The 20,933-nt window shown below is 31.8% G+C and overlaps 2 protein-coding genes across 2 annotated transcripts; one reads left to right on the top strand and one right to left on the bottom strand.

Annotated features, from left to right (window-relative positions):
• The first annotated feature begins 352 nt into the window (after window positions 1-352).
• On the top strand, window positions 353-8,179 carry LOC133302444 (CDPK-related kinase 4-like). Its single transcript, XM_061502217.1, has 11 exons — window positions 353-1,064; window positions 2,634-2,764; window positions 3,018-3,059; window positions 3,193-3,301; window positions 3,443-3,521; window positions 5,837-6,133; window positions 6,276-6,385; window positions 6,518-6,622; window positions 6,862-6,924; window positions 7,513-7,680; window positions 7,774-8,179. Exons 1-11 carry the CDS (start codon window positions 531-533, stop codon window positions 7,918-7,920), a joined length of 1,785 nt encoding a protein of 594 aa, XP_061358201.1. The 5' UTR covers window positions 353-530; the 3' UTR covers window positions 7,921-8,179.
• A 2,008-nt stretch (window positions 8,180-10,187) lies between these two features.
• LOC133302438 (auxin-responsive protein SAUR32-like) lies at window positions 10,188-11,057 on the bottom strand. The gene is made up of 2 exons (XM_061502208.1): window positions 10,875-11,057; window positions 10,188-10,739 (listed from the first exon to the last, which is right to left on the bottom strand). Exons 1-2 carry the CDS (start codon window positions 10,949-10,951, stop codon window positions 10,382-10,384), a joined length of 435 nt encoding a protein of 144 aa, XP_061358192.1. The 5' UTR covers window positions 10,952-11,057; the 3' UTR covers window positions 10,188-10,381.
• Between the last annotated feature and the right edge of the window lie 9,876 nt (window positions 11,058-20,933).

Genomic DNA, 20,933 nt, shown 5'->3' with positions numbered 1-20,933 from the left:
TCTCATGCAATAGAGACAAAGTAGTAGGGTCTACATAACTTTTTATTTTTTTTTACAAATAGTAGACCTTATTATCTTATTTATGTTGCATGAGATAACATGAGATTAATAGATCTCATAAAAATATTAACAAATAAGCAAAAGTAGATAACACAGCATTTTTATTATCATTTACAAAAAAACATGTGATAAAAAAAACATATTTTCAAATTAAGAAAAAAAAAAAAAGACAACAACGAAGGTGCATGAAAGATCCAACCAACGTAGGACGCAATTTACTTTCACACATAAATGAATACAGTTGGACTGTGTCGTATTAAGCTTAAATTAAATCTCTCTTTTCCTCTCTGACCTTCCAAATTTAACTCTTTCTTTCTTCTTCTTCTGTTCTTCTGTTTCTGCTTTTACTTCTTCACCTCTCTGTCTATATCTCTACAGTGTCTTCTCAATTTCTCCGGCGACGTTTTCTTTCTCTTGTCGGAGCCTTTGACTTTCTCCGATCACCGTCTTTGCAGCCTACCTAGGCGGACATGGGCCATTGCTGCAGCAAAAACGTTGCCGTCAACAACGAAACAGTCTCCGCTGATCACGGCGGCCTGAAACCGCCTCATCATGCGGCGTCTCCGCCGCCTTCCGGCCACTCAGTCTCCGGCGCCAGCGATGCGACCCCCGGCAGGCACACTCCGGCGACCTCCTTCTCCACCAGCCCCTTCAACAGCCCTCTCCCGGCCGGCGTGGCTCCGTCGCCGGCTAAGACTCCGGGCAGGAAGTTCCGGTGGCCTCTTCCGCCACCGTCCCCGGCGAAGCCAATCATGTCGGCGTTGCTGCGGCGGCAGGGGAAGGCGAAACCGAAAGACGGGCCGATACCGGAGGAGCAAGGGGAAGGTGGTGAGGGAGAGAGGTCACTGGATAAGAGCTTTGGATATGGCAAGAATTTTGGGGCAAAGTTCGAGATTGGGAAGGAAGTGGGTCGTGGACATTTTGGTCACACTTGTTGGGCCAAAGGAAAAAAAGGAGAGCTCAAGGGACAATCAGTTGCTGTGAAAATCATATCCAAAGCTAAGGTCAGAGGGTTCATAATTGTTTATATAAATTTTGCATTTGATGATCCCCTAAAAAATAGAGCTTCTGTTGAAATATAAACTGTCAATTGTGAACATTATTTGATATGTTTTTATTTTGGTGTTGGAGATGATATACGTTGACTCTTGGTCAATTCAGGATCAATTCCTGACTTTCATGATTGTTTCGGCACTGGAATTTCATGTTACATTGATAATTTGTAGTGGTAATTGTAACATATGATTAGTGATTACTTATTTTTTGAATTTCTAAATTCAATTTAGTAGTCATGTCAGCTTCTTGGGAAAACTATGGTACCGATTTCGCTTTTGTTTCAACTTTGGTTCATATGTTCTGTATATGAATACCAATGTCATTATAGAACCTGGTGAGGTAGTAGTTTTGGACTGAAGTTCCAAATGGTTTTATTGGTGGGTTGCTTTGCGGTCTACAGTAACTGACCATTGTTATTGTCATTTTTCAAAGTTAATGTTAGTACCAGAAAGGAAAATGCCATGGAGACCTGTTCTTGAGGAAGAATATGCGTAAGTTCCAAAAAAATGGAATGCAAATCATATCAGGATTAATTATGTCGGATAACACTTCTTTTAAGGGGAAATTCTGGGAAAAAGCAACGATGATGAATGATTTTGGCTGCAACTGGTGCTTTATCTCTGGTTGTTTTCTTGGGAGCATTACAGAAAGCTCTTGAGAGTAGGTGGCAGAAATTCCCATAAGTTTTGGGACAAGTAAGCAAAAGGTGAAGTTTCAACATCTGTTGCAAGGGCAACTTATTGGAAAATGTGGCTTTTGCTGAAGTTTTTCTATATGTCAAGACTGGTTCATCAGAAGATGTATACATTAGTTCTATCAACGGCCAATTAGTTGTGATCCAAACGGTAGAGGCTCCTTTGTTTGAGTTGTGAAGCTCAGTGGTTATATCCCCTTGTTGCCAAAGCACAATGGTAGAGAGTGGGAAGTTTGCACAAGACCATTCAAGTTACTTGTTTGTTTGATAAAAGCTGTTTTATGCTCCTCAGTTAGATCATTAGTGAGATTGTTTGTGCTTTATTGTTGATTGAAGAATGCATATGGCGAACCTGGGTGTTTATTGTTTTGCATTCTCCATTATGAGCTAAATTGAAGGATTGTACATACCCTTAAAAAAAAGATGAAGAAGAAAATTTATATTGTGGAGAAAGGGAACAAACAGCAAATTTCTTATGGACTAATGATGAATGTTTTAAGAACTGTCTCTTTATTGCAAGCCCTATGGGCATCAGTTAATGTAAAACTTTCATTTTACTTGACCTCTGATGGCTGATGTTTCTGGGAAGAGTAGTTGGCAAAAGCTGACTCTATACTTCTGCACCTTTTCAAATTGGAGCATGAGAGAAAAAGTTAATTTTGGTGTGGGGATTACGTATTGTATTGTTGTGGTTGTAGCTTCCATAGTTTGTTTTGACGTACATCAACATGAATTGAACTTTGATTTTCAAGTTGTTGTAAATCTCACCTTATAATGTTTGCTTGATACTGGTTATTGTAATTAACTGATTTTTATACGGCAGATGACTTCAGCAATAGCAATTGAAGATGTACGGAGGGAGGTGAAAATGTTGAAGGCCTTATCTGGACACAAGAATTTGGTCAAGTTTTATGATGCATTTGAGGATGTCAATAATGTCTACATAGTGATGGAGTATGTGTAGAAACAATTATTTCAGAAAATTACTTTCAGTCCTGCTAGGATTGTATCGTATTTTTATTTACTGGTTGATTTGTATGCATATCTCTTTTAAAGTTATTGGGTATAAATGAATTCATCATACGTTCATGTTTCCAAGAATATTCATACTATGGGCAGAATTTATAGCTGGGTAGTACAGGCATATACATTAATTGTTGAAATAGACATTTATTCTAGAGTAATGAGATATTCTTGTTCTTGTCAGGTTGTGCGAGGGTGGAGAACTACTTGACAGGATTCTAGATAGGTAGAATTGAAAGGCTATTTTTCATTTGTACTATCTTTTAACTTTTGTGTACCTCCATAATTTTCTTACAGAAGTTTGGTATTGAATAACGTGATTATAATAGGAATTTTTTTATATTAATTATTTGTTAAAGAGGTGGAAGATACCCAGAGGATGACGCGAAAGCTATTCTTGTACAAATTCTAGATGTAGTTGCCTTTTGTCATCTTCAAGGAGTTGTTCATCGCGATCTAAAACCAGAGGTATGGCATTCTGAAGATTGAACAACTTAGAATAATTTGGTCATGCCTTTCAATGAATAAGCAAATTTTTTTTTTGGTATAATTACCTCTCTAGTCTCTAATCTATAACTTGTCACGCTGAATGCTTTGCCTGCTTTGCAGAATTTTCTTTTTGTCTCAAAAGATGAGGATGCTGTGATGAAAGTTATTGATTTTGGTCTATCTGATTTTGTTAGACCAGGTAATATGATTGAATAAACCTATTATAGTCAGTACCAAGCAGTATAATAAAGTTTCTAACTTTCTCGTATTTAGTATCGTAGTTTTAGTTCTGGTATATAGTGCACTGGCTTGGCTGAATTCACGTTCAAACTGCGGGAAAATAACCAAGGAATCAAACATCATGTGGTTTTCTGCAACATGGTTGACACTTTCAGATTTTTTGATACGGATGCAGCAAAATTGGTGAATAGTGATATTTTATAATATCACAATTCATCAATCATCAATTTGGTTATAGACATCTAAAATTTAATTGTAGCAGTTGAAATTAAGAACTCAACATGCTTAAGATTTTTTAAAAATATTTTTCATCTGCTTGAAATATCTCATACATATCTTAATTTTAATATTGATAATTTGATATGATATCTTGATGCAATTTATAGTTCCTTGAGAGTAACATTTTTAAATGCCTTTTTTAAGCAGAATTTTAAATGCTTTTGTTTCCTGTAGACATCTTGTACGAAATTTAGTTTTCTCCCTAAGTAAGGTTTTTCTGGAAACTAAATCGAGATCATATATTTAGAGATACATGTAGTACTTTTCTTGAAAAGGAAGATCTTATTTATTATATGTCACTTATTCCTCTAAAGCCTTTGGTTGTATTCATTTTCCAAATTTATGACCATGTTCTTTACAAAGCTAGCTTTTCTCATAACTTCTGCAATTTTGATGCTTGACTACTATAGTTTACCATTGCCTCAAATATTACTGGCTTATTTGATATAACACCCGTTTACTACCAAGTGTTTATTTGGATTAGATTTCAGTGGAATCGGTGTTAAATAGTTAATTTGTGTTTGGGAATGATATTTTAAAACTTGGTTTAGAAGAACTGATGTTTGGAAAAGTAAATAAAATTACTTTTACATAACCAAATTACCAGCAAAGCCACTATATTATTTTAGTTTTGAAAAACATATAGATATGAGGGTTATTTGAGTAACCATACCCTTTTGGTTTACTTCTTTTTGGAATTGTTTCTTGTAAAAGCTAACTTATACTCCTTCCAAAATAATCAACTATTCTTACCTGCTGGGTGAGTTTAGAACAATTAAAAGAGAAGCCAAACATTTTTTTAATTTTGTTAAACAGTGATAATCCCCACAATCTTCGTGACACTTCAAAATCTAAAACAATTGTTGCTCATGGGGTAACCATGTATATGTGTATATGGCTATATGACTTCTGATTTTTATAATTTTATTCAGATGCCTAGGGTGAACTTCTATCTATAAATTTCTAACTAAATGGAGCTCCACATGCAATTATATCTCTTATTTTTTGAGAATGAAAATTTAATATTATGATCATTGAATTTGTAAGAAAGCAATTTCTTGTTAAATGTTTGGATGATCAAATTATTGATTGTTATAGAAGAAAGGCAGCTAGTAAATAATCCTCAAGTTTGAATGCATAAACTTATATAGCTAGTGAAAAGGGGTGGTTAAAAACAGAGAAATGAAAATGAGGGATGTGTCTAAACTTATATTGCCTCAAAGTGCCTTGTCAATTTTCACTCCTACGTTTCTTACTGTTGAGATATATAAAACCATTAATATAGCTTCACCCAACAGCTTAAGCTTTTGGGTTGAATTGGTTCTTTACGTGGTATCAGAGCCTCGTGTCCCGGGTTCGATCCTCACTGCCTCCCACTTTCTTTTTAGTGAAATTTTTTTCTTCGCACAGGTAGGTGGGCCTGTGCATTGTTCACCCTTCAAGCCCAGTGGGCTTTCGTGTGAGGGACCCAACAGCTTAAGCTTTTGGGTTGAATTGGTTCTTTACACTTACGTTCCCATTTTCTACCTTCTCATTTTCACCCTTACCCTGGACGTCCTTAATTCTCCATTTAAAATCAAATATTTTGCCCCTTCCCTTTTATATTCTTCCAGACTGTATCGATTGTAGTCTGGCAAATACACTAGGGGAATATTTATTGGAAAAGTTTGCTGATATCCATATTACTAATCAAGTGATGTTATTCTCTACTTTGGTCAAAATCATGGAGATATATTAACAATACCTTGTTTCTTTTTTACCCTCACTTAGAAATTTCCTTGTTCCAAGCTCTGCTATAATTATATAGGTTTGCTTGTCAAATGCTTTTCACTAATTTACTGGTTTAAATGAATCTCAGGACTTGCATTAATTCGTGGTTTAGGATTGCCTCCATTGTTCAAAAATAAATATTTATCATTTATTCTGTCCTACGATCATTCCCCATCCTCTTTTTGATTTTTGCACTGCTAGCACTGACTTCTAATAAACATGCAGATCAACGCCTCAATGATATTGTTGGCAGTGCCTACTACGTTGCACCTGAAGTACTCCATAGATCTTACAGTGTTGAAGGAGACTTATGGAGTATTGGAGTCATATCCTACATATTGTTATGCGGAAGTAGACCATTTTGGGCACGCACTGAATCAGGAATCTTCCGGTCTGTGTTAAGAGCAAATCCTAACTTTGATGATTCACCTTGGCCATCAATATCACCGGAAGCTAAAGACTTTGTTAAGAGACTTTTGAACAAGGATCACAGGAAAAGGATGACTGCTGCTCAAGCTCTAGGTATATTTCACTTGAATGTTTTACTCAGATCCTGTTTAACTTAACAATTGATTGCTTGTAATAGAAATTCTCTCTCACACACTTGCACTCCTAAATCTTTTTTATGATCCTTTCTAATGAAGAGTTACCTCCATATTTGCAGCTCATCCATGGTTGAGAAACGAAAAAATTGCGATTCCTTTAGATATTTTGATTTACAAGTTAGTCAAGTCATATGTGCGTGCCTCACCTTTGAAACGTGAGGCATTAAAGGTAGTCATCTGCTACTTTGCCATTAAAAAAAATGCATCTTATATCCTCCCCTCCTTTCCCCCTGTGATGGGGGCAGGGAACAACAGAACAAGAGTAATGTTTTCTGTTTTGCTTTTCTTTTCATTAATGCAGGCTCTCTCGAAAGCATTGACAGAAGATGAGCTTGTCTACCTTAGAGCACAGTTTAGCCTCTTGGAACCTAAAGATGGATACATTTGGCTTGAGAATTTTAGAGTAGTAAGTGCACGGTTTTTGCAATTTTATTCCCTCTGTGACTTTAAGATGCGTTCTTAAATGAACATACTATATTATTATCTGTTAACTATTAAATTTATATAGTGTAAATATGTTATACTCATCTGCTGCCTTCATTAAATTAATCTGTATTAGGTTAGTCTTTTATAATTTAAACTTTGTACTTGATTTTATTTGCTGTTTTTTCCACAATCTCTAAACTGATATTTGAAGAAATTCAGGCTCTCATGAAAAATGCAACTGAGGCCATGAAGGAATCAAGGGTTCTTGACATTTTAAATTTGGTGAGTCATCTTTGATTTGAGTTTAGAAGCATTTATTTTTCTTCAACCTCTCTCTCCATTCTGATATTTTAGTAGCCCTTTTGCTCCCAAACTATCATGTACCATGTCTTGATTGGTAATCATATAGTAAACAGTGACACTAAGTGTGAGGTGACTTAAATGCTGTAACTCGTAAGTCCTGCACATTTCCTTGACACCAGCATTTAATGAAAATAGGTGTCAGGAAGGAATAATTATTTGTTTATACTTTATAGTAAAAATGAAGGGCAGCCTTGGTACAACGGTTGATTGTCGCCATGTAATTCGGAGGTCACAAGATTGAATCATATAGTCAGCCTCCTACAAATAAATGTAAGGTCCTATAGACCTACACAATGGGTGTGACCCTTCCCCTCTAGACCCTGCACATAGCGGGAGCTTTATAACACCAGATTTCCCTCATTATTTTTTATATGTGCAAAAGCTTACACTGTTTATCAGTGCCTAAATTGTTATATAATTTTAGTTATTTTCTTTATGAAAGTGCATTGTTTTCTTTGAATGCGTTTACTATACTGAAAATCTGAAATGCATATTTCTTGAAATAAGTTGGAGCCACTCTCCTATAAAAAGATGGACTTCGAAGAGTTTTGCGCTGCCGCAATCAGTGTATACCAGCTGGAAGTTCATCAAGAATGGGACAAAATTTCTACCACAGCTTTCGAGTATTTTGAGGAGACAGGAAACCGAATCATTACAGTTGAGGAGTTGGCACAGGTTTGCACATTCTTTCAAGGGCACACCTACTAATGTTAACTTTGTCTTAAAAGGTCATTAAATAACCCACTAACTTTTGGATAATGTTTTCAGGAGATGAGTTTGGGTCCTTCAGCTTATTCTTTAATGGGAGATTGGATCAGAAAATCTGATGGAAAACTCAGCTTGGTCGGATATACAAAGTTTTTGCATGGTGTCACAATGCGCAGTTCTAATACAAGGCAACGACAGCTAGTATGACAAAAGGGATATTTTATTATTATTATTGTTATAGTATTTGTGGAAATTAGTTCGTGTCTTTTTTTTTTTGTTCTTTTTTAATTTGAATTCAAAAGAAAATGGTACAGATGGGTCTAAGCAATTTTTTTTGGGGTTTTGGGGATTGGATCGTGGAAAATCAGAACTAACATATTGTTTTGTTACTCATGTGATTTGCGGTGCAAAGTAAAGTTCTCTTATCTTGCTTGTGAGCACAAGATGCCACTTGCTTTTTTTGTAAGATTTCGTGTGAAGATTAAAGACGCTTCTGTTTGCGTCAACTTCATCTTATGGTAACAATGTCGCACTTTGTTTTGTTACAAAAGAAGATTAAGGTCCAGAAATGCAACGGTGAACATGGTCAAGTTATTCCATGGCTTAATGAATTCTGGGTATTTGGTCTAAATCCTCGTTTAACACGATGCACGTTTTTTCTTCTTAGTAATTGGTCAAAGGACGAGTCGTGTTCGTAAATGGTTACGGGATCACTTAACATTTTATTTTTTCCTTAAAAGTAGCATTGAATCACATTTGCATTTCCATGTTTTCCCATTATTCTCACTCGAATAAAACATAAGCTAGGAAACAAAGAGAATATAGAAAGCAAAATGCAAGTTAGGAACTCCGTGAAGATAGAGATGCACATTAAATAATTGGAAGTTATTTATCTAAAAAATTAATAAAATAATTGGAAGTTAGACAAACACTTACCCAATTTAACTTTGTCCATATTCCGATTTCGAAAGGGTCTGGGTCCTGATGACTAAGTACGTTACGTCATCATTTATAAGAAGAGTTTAAAATGAAATATTCGTCAAAATATGCCAAGTTGACGGGGGAGGAGTGATTGACCGTTAGATGAAGTAAAAAGCTGCTAACTGCAGTAAAGGATCAAAACTAGATCGGAATTGGCCAACAAAATTGCATAAATGTTCACGAGATAAGACAGACCTAAGTAATTTGGGTAGGTTTATCTAGTGCCAATCATAAATGGTGGAGTGCCCCAAATTTCTGTTGAGTTTTTTAAACATATAATGAGCGTATATAAGAATTTTATTCGTAAGTGTGAACGACACAAAGCGAAGATGTTTTCCTAGAAAACAGCAAATTAAGTGAAAGAAAATGTCATGACACTACAAATAAAATACTAGTCCACCATAAATTATTGAATTACGTAACATTTTTTTATGTTGCTAGCAGGACTAAAACATTTGTAATATTTATGGATCGAATAATGTAACATTTATTATATATATATATATATATATTTTGTATTTAACCAGATTTTGTAACCTGATTTAGTAAATGATAAATTTTCTAAGATTTATGTTATAGTTTGAGATTTTTTTTGTCTGGTGGTAGTTATATTATTTTTAAAATGGAACATAATATAACTATTTTTATAATATGCTCGCGCTTACTTTTTAACAAATCAAATGTGATGATTTTTGAAAGCAATAGGTGACCGCCCACAACCATAAAACGCGAGTATTTTTTAATTTTAGCACATTATTTTAACATTAAAAATGGATAAAGAAAATAGATCGCAAAGTCAAGATCGCGCATATTCAGAGGAAAATGTGATCGCCGCTGTGTTTGTTTTGTTGACCTCAATCTGTGCTTGATTTTGTTTGACAGTTTATAACATGTGCAAAACTTTGCTTCATGAAACCATATAATCTGAACTTGTTAATAGATTCATTAATAAATTGCTTAATAAGAGTTCCTTGAGGAAATTATGAACGAGTCCTTAAAGTTTTTTATTCCATGCTTAGCTTCAACTTTCTGGGAGCATATATAAAGGACAAACGTGATGAACTAATGATCGACTTATACACGCCAAGTCTTTCCTTGGTCCACAACCATTAATTCCACCAAACTCGCTATGAATTTCCTAATCATATATAACCATATAAATCCCCACCACTAAGAAATGCTTCATTTCTAAGTTAATCTTTCTCTTGTGTAATCCAAACTTAAGGGCAAAAAAACAATTAAAGAAGGAAAACAAAAAAGTCCACGCTTATCTTTATTCTAAATTCCAACCGTGTCTTTCTCACTTGCAACTTCCAACAAATTAACAGCTATCTCATATCTACAATCTTTTTTCTTTTTAATTATGAAAACGAATCTACTTTAATTCGTACACACTAAACAAAAGATTGAAATAACAAAGAGAGAGAAAGAAAATAAAAAGATAACAAATAATACAACATGGATCAGATCACAATATGATTCTCATTTCATATCTCACCGATCAAACAATTATACCCCAAAAATAATACAAATTAGGATCCAACTTTTTCGTCATTATTATCATCATATCAACACCACATTCTGGTTGTTGAGGAAAATTGAAAAAATAGAAAATAAAAATAAAACATATATGACATGTACACATATATATATATAACTTTAATTTGCTTGAGTAATTCATGAATATTCAAACTTTAAAGCACCAAGCATGATGATGATGATGGTGGTGATGGTGAGATTTCTCCCTATCAATCATGCCTTGGACGGTGTGGAACTCTTCCACGTGGCAGGGAATGGTAATGGGGCCTTTCTGATCGAACCCGTATTCTTCTTCAGCTTCTTTCAACAACTGCATGAACAGTGGATGGTTCATGTACATCACAGGGATCACAAACCTCTGTTGCTCTTCACCTTGTCCCACCAAGATTGCCAAACACCCTTTTGGGATGTCCTTCAGATCTTTCTTCTCATGGTGGTGATGAAAGTGAAGGTGAGGAATGTGTAGATGAAAGCTCATGTTATGGTGCTTCTGATTATGATGATTACTAGCAATCCCCATATTCAGAAAACTAAAAGAGCCAAAGAGAAGAAGAAAAAATGAAAAACAAGGTCCAAACCTTGTGTATATAGTTGAAACAAGAATTTTAGTTAAGGGTTATAAGAAAACAAGAGAGAAAGGCCAGGGATCAGAGGCTGATATGGCAAGGTTGAAGAGAGTTAGGGAAGAGTCGGTGAGAGATCTTGGGATATTGCTCATGATAAATTGAAACTAGAGAATACCTACATAACAATTAACGTTGACAAAAAAATAAGAATGAGGAGGATTTACAAAGGGTGAGATAGAGTTGTTTATATAGGGGCAGGGTCGGTTGTGTAACAATATATTGATATTAATGTGAATGTGAATGTGAATGTGAATGTGAAGGAGAGTGTGGTGTGGTCATGACGCTTCTAGGGTTTACTTACTTTTTACACAAAGATTGGTTGTGGAGAAAAAAGAGAGAGATCCCAAAACCTAGAACAGTCATGTATCTTTCTTATTTTTAAGACGATGAGAAGGGTGATCGTGTCTTAGTTTTATTGGATGGTCATCTAAGAATATATTCTCTGCGTAATTAAAGTAAAAGAAAAGCTAATTGTTTTTGAATTTTGATTCACAGCTGGACATTTGAATTTGGTATAGGAAAGGCAGCATGAATTGGCAAGGTAAATGGATGCAAGAATCGTAACTTGAATTAAATAACATTCAAAATACACGATTGTTCCGTTTCTATAGACTTGTTTTTTTTTTAGGGGAAGACTTTGCTTAAAAATTAAAATTATTATGTATTACGGCTCACTCTATCCACACGTCACCATCGTTGTCCTTGCGTAATAGTGACGCGGGCTCTTATTAATGTTGGAATTAAGGAACCCTTCTTTAGTTTCGTTTTTTTTAATAATATTTTTAGTAAAATAAATATTTTATTAATATTTTATCATATATATCTTTTTTAATTTTTCATTTCGATTATTCAATTAAACCTACTCAAATTGAGAAGAACACTAGACAAAACTCTTCATATCGATCCTGGTTGATTAGAGATTGGAGGGTTTGCTTTCAACATACCCTTAAAGAAGCTAATACCTGTGCTTATTATCCAAGATGCTGTTTCTTTTGTTTTCGTGGCGTTTAGCCCTCGTACTGTATTAAAACAAAAAAACTCTTCATATCACATTTGTTTTTTATACTTTGAATATATTATATTACTTTTCAATAAAACTATGCATGAAACTGAAAAAAAAAGACGATCAGAATTAATTTGTAGTGTTTGTGTGTGTTTCAATGACATGTTTATTTGATTTTCATTTTTTATGTTACCTATTTGTTGTTTAATTCGTTTTCCTTTCTTTTTCTTTTTCTTCTACCGTGACTTAATTAAAGTTCGTGACCTTTCAATTTTTGTGCAGTAATTTTTTTAATAAATGTGGATCCCATCTAATGTGTTTGCAATAGGAGATAACTATCTACTGAAAATCGAAACCATATATATATATATATATATATAATCTCGAAATGAAATTTTTAATTAATTAATGTAATAAAGTTTAAGTAGACTCTTCCACTTTAGAAAAAATGATTTTTTTTATCATTGATCAAAAGGAGAATGTCATATATGTTTGGACGAACTTATTTTATATTTAAAATAAGGGTTCGTTTTTTCTGCCGTTAGTGCAGATAAGTTATCTGAAGTAAGCTCAATACGACGTCGTTTTGGGGCGAAAATCATGATATTTTTGTTATTTTAATTTATTTCAGAATTATAATAGACTTTATATTTATAATTTTTTAAGATTTCAATACCAAAACGACGTCGTTTTGAGAATAAATGCAGATGATTTATCTGTATTAACTGCAGAAACATTTTTCCCTTAAAATAATTTATAATTAATACATTTTAGAGAATGCTTTTAAAAAAGGTGATTTTACTCCCAAAAACAATGCAATGTTTTTTCTTATATGAGAAAACCAATAAAATTTTCTATTAATATAAAATATTAACTATAAATTTTCTCAAATAAAATTCTCCACTTTTTTATTAAATTAAACAAGTCACGTCACGCAAATAAATTCAATAAAAACTTATTTAGAAAAACAATTGCCCATATTTTTTTTAATAATGTGTTGTTATGCATGTGTTGATGATCAAAAATATTATGGAAATCAAAATAGAACGAATAATATGTGTCATGTGCACTCCTAATTTTTTTTAAAAAAATATACTACAAAATGTTTTCCATGAAAAACTGAAATGACTTTTTTCACTTCGAAAAAAAGGTAATTAATTATTTTCATAAGATAAAAACATAATGCAAAGTGGAAAAATATTTTCTTGTAATGTAAACCATAATTGAAGTTTGAAGTTTTGGTTAAGTGCTGAATATACATATAGTACGGTAAAAGTGCAGCGAGTTTCATTGTGAAGTTTTCTAGAAACTGCAAATATGATTATAGGCTTTAGTTTTTCTACGTAGATAAATTATTTATATTTATTCCAAAATAATGTTATTTTAGGTTGAAAAATAAAAAATTATAATGAAATAAACTATTATAATTCTGAAATAAATTGTAATTATAAAAATACATTGATTTTCGTCTTGAAACGACGTCGTTTTAGACTCAATATAAATAAGTTATCTACATTGACTGTAGAAAAAGCAAATCCATGATTATATATATATATATATATAGGCTTTCATGTTTCTATAGTGAATGTAGATAAATTATCTACATTCATTCCCAAAACGACGTCGTTTTGGGTTAGAAAATTAAAAAATTATAATTAAAAAGACTATTATAATCCTTAAATAAATTATAATTACAAAAATATCTTGATTTCAGTCTTAAAACGACATTGTTTTAGACTCAATGTAGATAAATTATCTACATTGACTATAGAAAAAGTGAACCCATATATATATTTAAATTATATTGTTATATATTATTAAAAAAATATAATAAAATTATTAATGTGACATTTGCCCACCAATTTTAGTTGCTAGGTTGAATTTGTTACTTTAAATAATATATATCAAAGAATTTTATCCTATCCTCACCACTCTCCTTTAATAAATAATTAAATATTATGAAAATTTTAATTTTATCATATTCTAATGAACTCTAATATAAGAAGACATATTAAAAAAAAATATAATATAAAACTACTAATATCACCTTTACTTATCAACTTAAGTTATTGATTAATCGAGTTAAATTGTTTGCTAAACTAATACATTTTTTTTTTATCGATCTGAGTAATCTAAAGTTTACATGCTTCTAATAAATAAATAAATTAAAATAAATTTCACTGGATCCAACACCACCGTGGGATAAACCAGCTTCGTAGTAAGCTAAGAATTCACAACTGCGGCCATGACAGCAGATTTCCAACAATCAATGCGAATCACGGGGGGAAACGAGTTTTGAAAATATCAAACTCAGGTGACACAACAAATTTTTTTACACACATAATATTTTGTAGGGTTTACATTTTTTGAAGAAAAAAGAAAAAAAAATACGACACGCAAAACGAATCTCTATAACATTACACAATCACTTTTTCTACAACATAACTTTTATCAAACCTAATATCAAATACTAACTAAATATATTTTTAAGGAAATAGTGTTTGTATAATTTATTATTTCACTCTCACAAAGAGATGAAACTCACACCTTTGTATTTTCTTGTCCACTCTCTCATCCTTTATCTATCTATTTCTCTCACTTAAAATAACACAACTTTACATCATTTAAAATGATACACATTTTTTCCTATTTTTAAATTATATGAAGAATAACATTCTTTTTTTTTGGAGTTACCCAACCCTAATTATCTCTTTGAGACGAGTTGGCTCCTTCCGGTATCCCCACGAGCTTCGACTCTTTGAGCCGGCTATGAGACTAATCCGGAGTGCGGGGGAACAGTGATGGCTAAAGGTTCAGCCCCCTCCCCAAGAATGCATTCAGCGGGAATCGAACACATATCCAACCCCACTAACTCAGCGCCAAGTTACCAACTGAGCTGCACCAATTGGGTGAAGAATAACATTCTTCTTTAAAATGTTCTTGTAAATATTCTAATCGCGTATGCAAATAATATATATATATATATATATATATATATATATATATATGAAAAAATATTTTTCTGATAATTTGAGATAAATTTATCTTCGGTCACTCTAGAACTACGTTGTTTTGTTTATTTATTTTCTTATATTAATTGATTCATCTTTAAATGATATAATTTCCTTTTTCTCTTTTTTCATTTATCATCATTGATTCATCTTTGTATGATTATGATTTAGTAGCCAAAGATAGAATTATCTCACGTATCTTGAGAAACGGTAAGCCCTATATATATATGAGTTCGCTTTTTCTGCAGTTACTGCAGATAAATTATCTGTATTTATCTGTAGTAAGCCTAATACGACGTCGTCTTGGAGCGAAAATCATGATATTTTTGTAATTTTAATTTATTTCAGGGTTATTATAGTCTTTATAATTATAATCTTTTAATATTTCAATCCCAAACGACGTCGTTTTGAAAGTAAATGCAGATAACTTATTTGTATTAACTGCAGAAATATTTTTCTGATATATATATATATATATATATATATATATATAGAGTTATATTTATCTTATGTTATAGGAAAATGATTGTCTCATGTTATAGAAATAAAATTACAAATGAGATCCACAAGTAAGAGGAGAGAGAAAAAATAAATGTGGGACCCACCTCCACTTTGTGTGTGTAGGAAGCTTGTTTATGTTATGCAACATAAGATAAATATACTCATATCATAGAAACAAACTTGTGGGCTCCACCATCTGAAAAGAAAAAGAAAAATGTGACACAATTATCGAAGGGTGTGTAAGAGAAAAAACTTATCTGATATAAATTGAGAATAGTTTTTTTCATATATATATTTATTGTGAAACAAATACTTCTTAATATTCTCGTAAGATATTAATATTTTTCTAGCCAATGAGGTTTGGCATCAATCTGATTACAGATTATTTCCATAGTTTTTTATTTGTATTATTATTTAATCAACTTTAAGCAATATTTTGGGAGAATAATTTTGTTTTAGGGAAAACAAATTTATAATAAAACTTGGAAGAATATTTTTGGAGAACAAAACTTGGAATAATAATTCATAATAAAATCACAAAAAAAAAAATGTTCATGAAAACAATTTATTTAAGAGAAATATATTTATTATTATTAGAGATATATAAAACCATTAATGTAGCCTCATTCAATAGAGCCTTGGTGTCCCGGGTTCGATCTCGTCATCCCTAATTTTTTTTGTGAAATTTCTTAGGATAGATAAGCTGGACCTGATATATTATCCATCTTTCAAGCTCAACGAGCTTTCTTGTGAGGAACGTGTTGGAAATATATAATTATATTAATATAGTCTCACCCAACAGTTTAAGCTTTTAGATTGAATTAGTCTTTAAATCATTTTTTTATTTCACTCTCTTCTACTTAATAAATTCTACCCACTTTTTTTATGTTATATAAATAATGGAAAAAGTATTTATCCAGTCACCACCGGAGATAAAGTTATTTCCAGTGAGCTTAAAACGATGTCGTTTTGGGGTTACGCAATTAAAAAATTATAATGATAAAGACTAATATAACCCTGCAATATATTATAATTATAAAATACCTTGATTTTTGTCCTAAAACGACGTCGTTTTAAACTTACCGGAGATAACTTATCTCCATTGACTGGAAAAATTATTTACCCATAAATAATTTATTTCATATAAATATATTTTCTTTTATTTAATTGCGTAAAAAATGCCCAAATTAGAGCACGGCGTGGTACCCTGAAAAACACGGCTAAGAAAAGAAAGCAGGTGGAGCCCGATTAACGAAACTGCCCTTGAATTTCAGGGCATATTCTCCAGATCATGGGACCCCTCTAACAGTAGTGCAGCTTGATCCAGATCCAAAGTCCAATTTAGGGGCGGAAGTGGTGCCACATTTTGTTGCATAATTGTTGTGTTGACAAACATTCTCAATTATTTTGTTTCATTGGCCAACATCTTCAATGGAATGGGCTCCATAGTTACTTGATTGCTTCATTTTATAGCTCTTTTTTATGTGGTTTCATTTTACGTTTGACAAAAAATTTATACGATTGAAATTTTATTTTTCCTTCAAAAGTTCTTTTTGATCTTCACTCCATCATTTGAGCTTTTATATTAAGGGAAAATTTTATCCATATAAAACTTTTGTCAAATAAGATACAACTCATGATTATATAATGGTATTCGTGTTATATCTATAACTCATGATTGAGGTAGCTTGACTTGTTTTGCTATCCCTAAACAGGAGACCTTTCCATGCTCTTTGAATATAGAATAATATTAGAGTATAATATAAATCATTAAAGAGACACTCACCTAACAGCTTAAGTTTTTGGATTGAATTAGTTATTTAATGGTGAGGGTCTCTTTAATAGTTTACATTATACTCTAACAGATAAGTTTGTTGGTTTAATGAAGTGATTCAAGTAGAGCTGTAAATGGATTAGGGGGGCCTATGGAGACTTATGATTTAGTCTATATTAGGTCATGATTGGCATATTACAAATAGAACAGGCCTAGAGTTTTTAAAAAAACCTATTTAAAAAATAGATCATAGGCTTTTTTATATATGTCGGGCCTATAAAGCTTACATGCCGACCTATATTATTTTAAATAAAATTATTTTTTTCATAATTTGAATAATAAAGTAATATTTTTTAGTTAGTTTTTTAATTATGAAATGTTTAATCGGAAAAGTGTGTGTCCTTTTAAAGGACACGCATTTAGGTCATTTTAGGAGAGAGGTAGACACAAAGAAGTATTGGTTCCACTGAAAAAATAATAAAAAATAATAGTAAAAGTGTGGGTCTCACCTCTTTATGTCTACCTCACTCCTAAAATGACCTAAGTGTGTGTCTTTTTTAAGGACACATACTTTTTTCATGTTTAATAGGCTTAAACAAGTTAACAGACTTAGGTAAATATATATATATTTTTTAATTAAAAGTCGGCCAGACTTGTAATTTGAATCTACACAGGCTAATAGGTCATCTAAGATTTTTTTTTAACACAAACCTAACTTATTTAAATCAAAACCTAACCTATTTACACCACTAGTTTTCAAGTGACCATCACATTACAAATTAAGACCGGCAATGAGATGGATATAACTTGACCCAATATTTTAATCTGTCCAGTTAATAGATCAGATTAAGTCATGATTTGATCAATGTCTGGCTTGAAATTCGACCTAATTGGTATTTAAACAAAAATTAAAAGTTATGCCAAGCCATGAAATTTTAGGAGTAAAAAACTAAAACTAAAGGGCTTTTGGTAGATGAATTTTTTTTATTCGAAAATCATGATTCTCAAAAATATGAATGGAAAATAAATTTTTTGGAAATATTACCAAAAAGTTATTTGGTAGGTCAAAATATTTCTGGATTGTTGGATTAATTTTTCTGATACTATATTTAATTATTTTTGTTTGAAAAATTAATCCATATTTTCTCTTCATCTGGTATTCCTGAAATATCATTCTCAGGTGGTATTTTGCTTTAGAAAATATACACAAAACGGAATCCCGAGAAAATAATTTTCTCGGAAAAAATTTCTCCAATATAGTACCTAATATGGGATTCTAAGAAATCCATCATCACTTTCTCATCATCTAAAAATAATCCTCCTACTAAACACCTCTAATGATATTGAGATGAATTTAATCTGATCCAGTATTTTGTTCCGTCTAATTATTAAACCTGTCTAGTCATGATTTGACCAACGACCGACTTGAAATTGGACCGATTTGATATTTTAACAAAGGGATATGCTATTCTGCCTACTTTTATTTTACCTACTTTGCCTATCCCTTTTAATACCGTTAGATTACAATCCCATCCAATGGTTGAGATTTACTATATAAAATAAACTTTTTTACTCATTTCTCTCTCCCACCGCCTCTCATTCTTTCTCTCTCCTCCCATTTCTCTCTCTTCAATGACACTTCAACATCAGAAAAATTTACAAGCTTTTTTCTCAATTCATCCCACCTAGCCATTGTTATGAGTATTTACATAAAAAATTAAAAAAAGGGTGTCAAGAAAAAACAAACCGAAGTTGGGATGGGTCTCTTTTTTTTTTGAACCTATTTCAAACAATCCCAAGTTGGGATGGGTCTTGAATATCTTTATTGTAAGTGTTAACGCTTGCCCCCTTAAAATTTAATTTATCAACTATGTCACATCTTGTGGTTAACTTTAATGTTTATTTCGGCTCGGATCTGTTAAGCATGTGGTCCTTAATTAGGTCCTAAGATTTATGTCTATACAAAAAATAATTAAAAGAAAATTGGATTCAATAAAATTATTTTTTTGACATTGCAAGTGGGAAAATACTCTAGGAAATGTCAGATGGAACATAAAAAGCACATTTTTCTAACAAAAATTATCTTGTTAAGTTAAATAATGTTGTCATTGATATTATAAAAAAGCTTAAAGCATCTTACTATACTACCTTGATAGTTAAACATGGGAAACAAATTATACTACGTAATAATGAGTATACTATAGTACGATTGTTTTAAATTAGATTGAAATATAAAAGAGTAAATATTAAAAGAAATATGATGTTTTCTTAAAATAACTTAACTAAAAGAGTTATGATATATATAAGGGGTTTGATTTTCTCATGTTGCAAGAGAATTCAATTCTCATGTTGTGACTCAACTAGTGGTGGGTCTCACATTTATTAAAAAATAAAAAATTAAAGAAAAGCTTTGCACGTAAATCGAAGGGTCACCCACATGAGAATTGAATTCTCAATTTCTCATGCAACATGAGAAAATGTTTTTCCTATATATAATAGAGAAAAATGTGTATCATTTTAAAGTATGTAAAATTGTGTCATTTTAAGTGAGAGAAAAAGATAGATAAAGGAGAAGAAAGAGTGGATAAAAAAATATAAAGATGTGGGTCTCACCTCTTTATGAGAGTGGAAGGATATAAGTTGTGTCATTTAAAAGGACAAACACTTTTTCCTATATAATAAGGGTAAAACTAATCTTATGTTACATAAAATAGTGTATCTCATGTTGTGAAACAAAATCAAGATGGATCTCATCTTTATTTTTTTTATTTTTTATTTTTTAGTGGGTCCCACCTTGATTTTGTTTCACAACATGAGATACACTATCTTATGCAACATAAGATTAATTTTACCCATATAATAAAGGAAAATATTTTTCTTATGTTGTAGGAAAATAGTTATCTCATGTTGTAGAAATAAAATTATACGTGGGGCCCATAGGTAAGAAAAGAGAGAAAAAAGAGTGGTGAGACTCAATCTTTTTTTGTGTATGTAAAAAAATTATTTATCTCATGTAAAATGATATAAAAATAACCCTATAATAAAAGTGCACCCTTTCAAATCTTACAATGCATTTTATCTCCGTTTTCATCCCTTTTTTACTTGTACTTCCTCATGACCTATTTTACTGATGAGTCCTCACCTAAATAAAAAAAAAGGATATTTGTTTGAAACAAAAAATGAGGACATGCATTATAAGGTTGAAAGATAATTTGTAATTTTAAAGAAAGCTACTATTAATAAAAATGTTCAAATTTAATAAATAAATATTTACTTGATTTTTTTTAGCAGAAAGCAAGTGAGATTACACGCAATTTCTTAAGCTCTTTTTGATTATTATTTTTTCCATGTATAGGAGATTCCACACGACTTGATCGAGAAGTTAAAAGGTATTTTGCATATTGTATTGTAGAAGTTTCCCCCGTCGGCTAGTGTTAGCTAAGGCATATGAAAAATTCTTAACTTGTTTTATGGTTGGGATCAAACATCCCAAACAATGGGAATAACAATATTAGATTGTAACATGAGGGATCGATTCGCCTAAAAAAAAATAAAAAATTAGGATTAGTATAATTCTTTTTTTTTCCTGTGAGAAATAAAAGTAACCATTGGATGACCCAATGTTGAAAGCACTAGTGACGTTTGATATAGGAATTTTTTTTTTTACTGGAAACAAAAATTTGTTCAGAATATGTTGGGAAGAATTTTTTGCCGGATAAGTTAAAAAAAATGTTTGGTAGGTTAAAATTTTTTCGAAAAAATTAAATGAATTTTATTGATGTTAT

The sequence above is a fragment of the Gastrolobium bilobum genome, unplaced genomic scaffold (genome assembly GCF_033153095.1).
Source record: "Gastrolobium bilobum isolate Gb01-03AN ecotype WA unplaced genomic scaffold, APGP_CSIRO_Gbil_v1 utg12365, whole genome shotgun sequence".
NCBI lineage: Eukaryota > Viridiplantae > Streptophyta > Magnoliopsida > Fabales > Fabaceae > Gastrolobium > Gastrolobium bilobum.
Note: the sequence above shows the minus strand (reverse complement) of the source record. Positions and strands in the feature narration are given on the sequence as shown.

Excerpts from the sequence above, each read along its gene's own strand:
- LOC133302438 (XM_061502208.1), bottom strand. The coding sequence starts at position 10,951 with ATGAGCAATATCCCAAGATCTCTCACCGACTCTTCCCTAACTCTCTTC. Across the intron at positions 10,740-10,874 it reads ATATCAGCCTCTGATCCCTG|TAATCATCATAATCAGAAGC; the intron begins GCCTTTCTCTCT and ends GGGGATTGCTAG.
- LOC133302444 (XM_061502217.1), top strand. The coding sequence starts at position 531 with ATGGGCCATTGCTGCAGCAAAAACGTTGCCGTCAACAACGAAACAGTC. Across the intron at positions 2,765-3,017 it reads AATGTCTACATAGTGATGGA|GTTGTGCGAGGGTGGAGAAC; the intron begins GTATGTGTAGAA and ends TGTTCTTGTCAG. Across the intron at positions 6,134-6,275 it reads GACTGCTGCTCAAGCTCTAG|CTCATCCATGGTTGAGAAAC; the intron begins GTATATTTCACT and ends CCATATTTGCAG.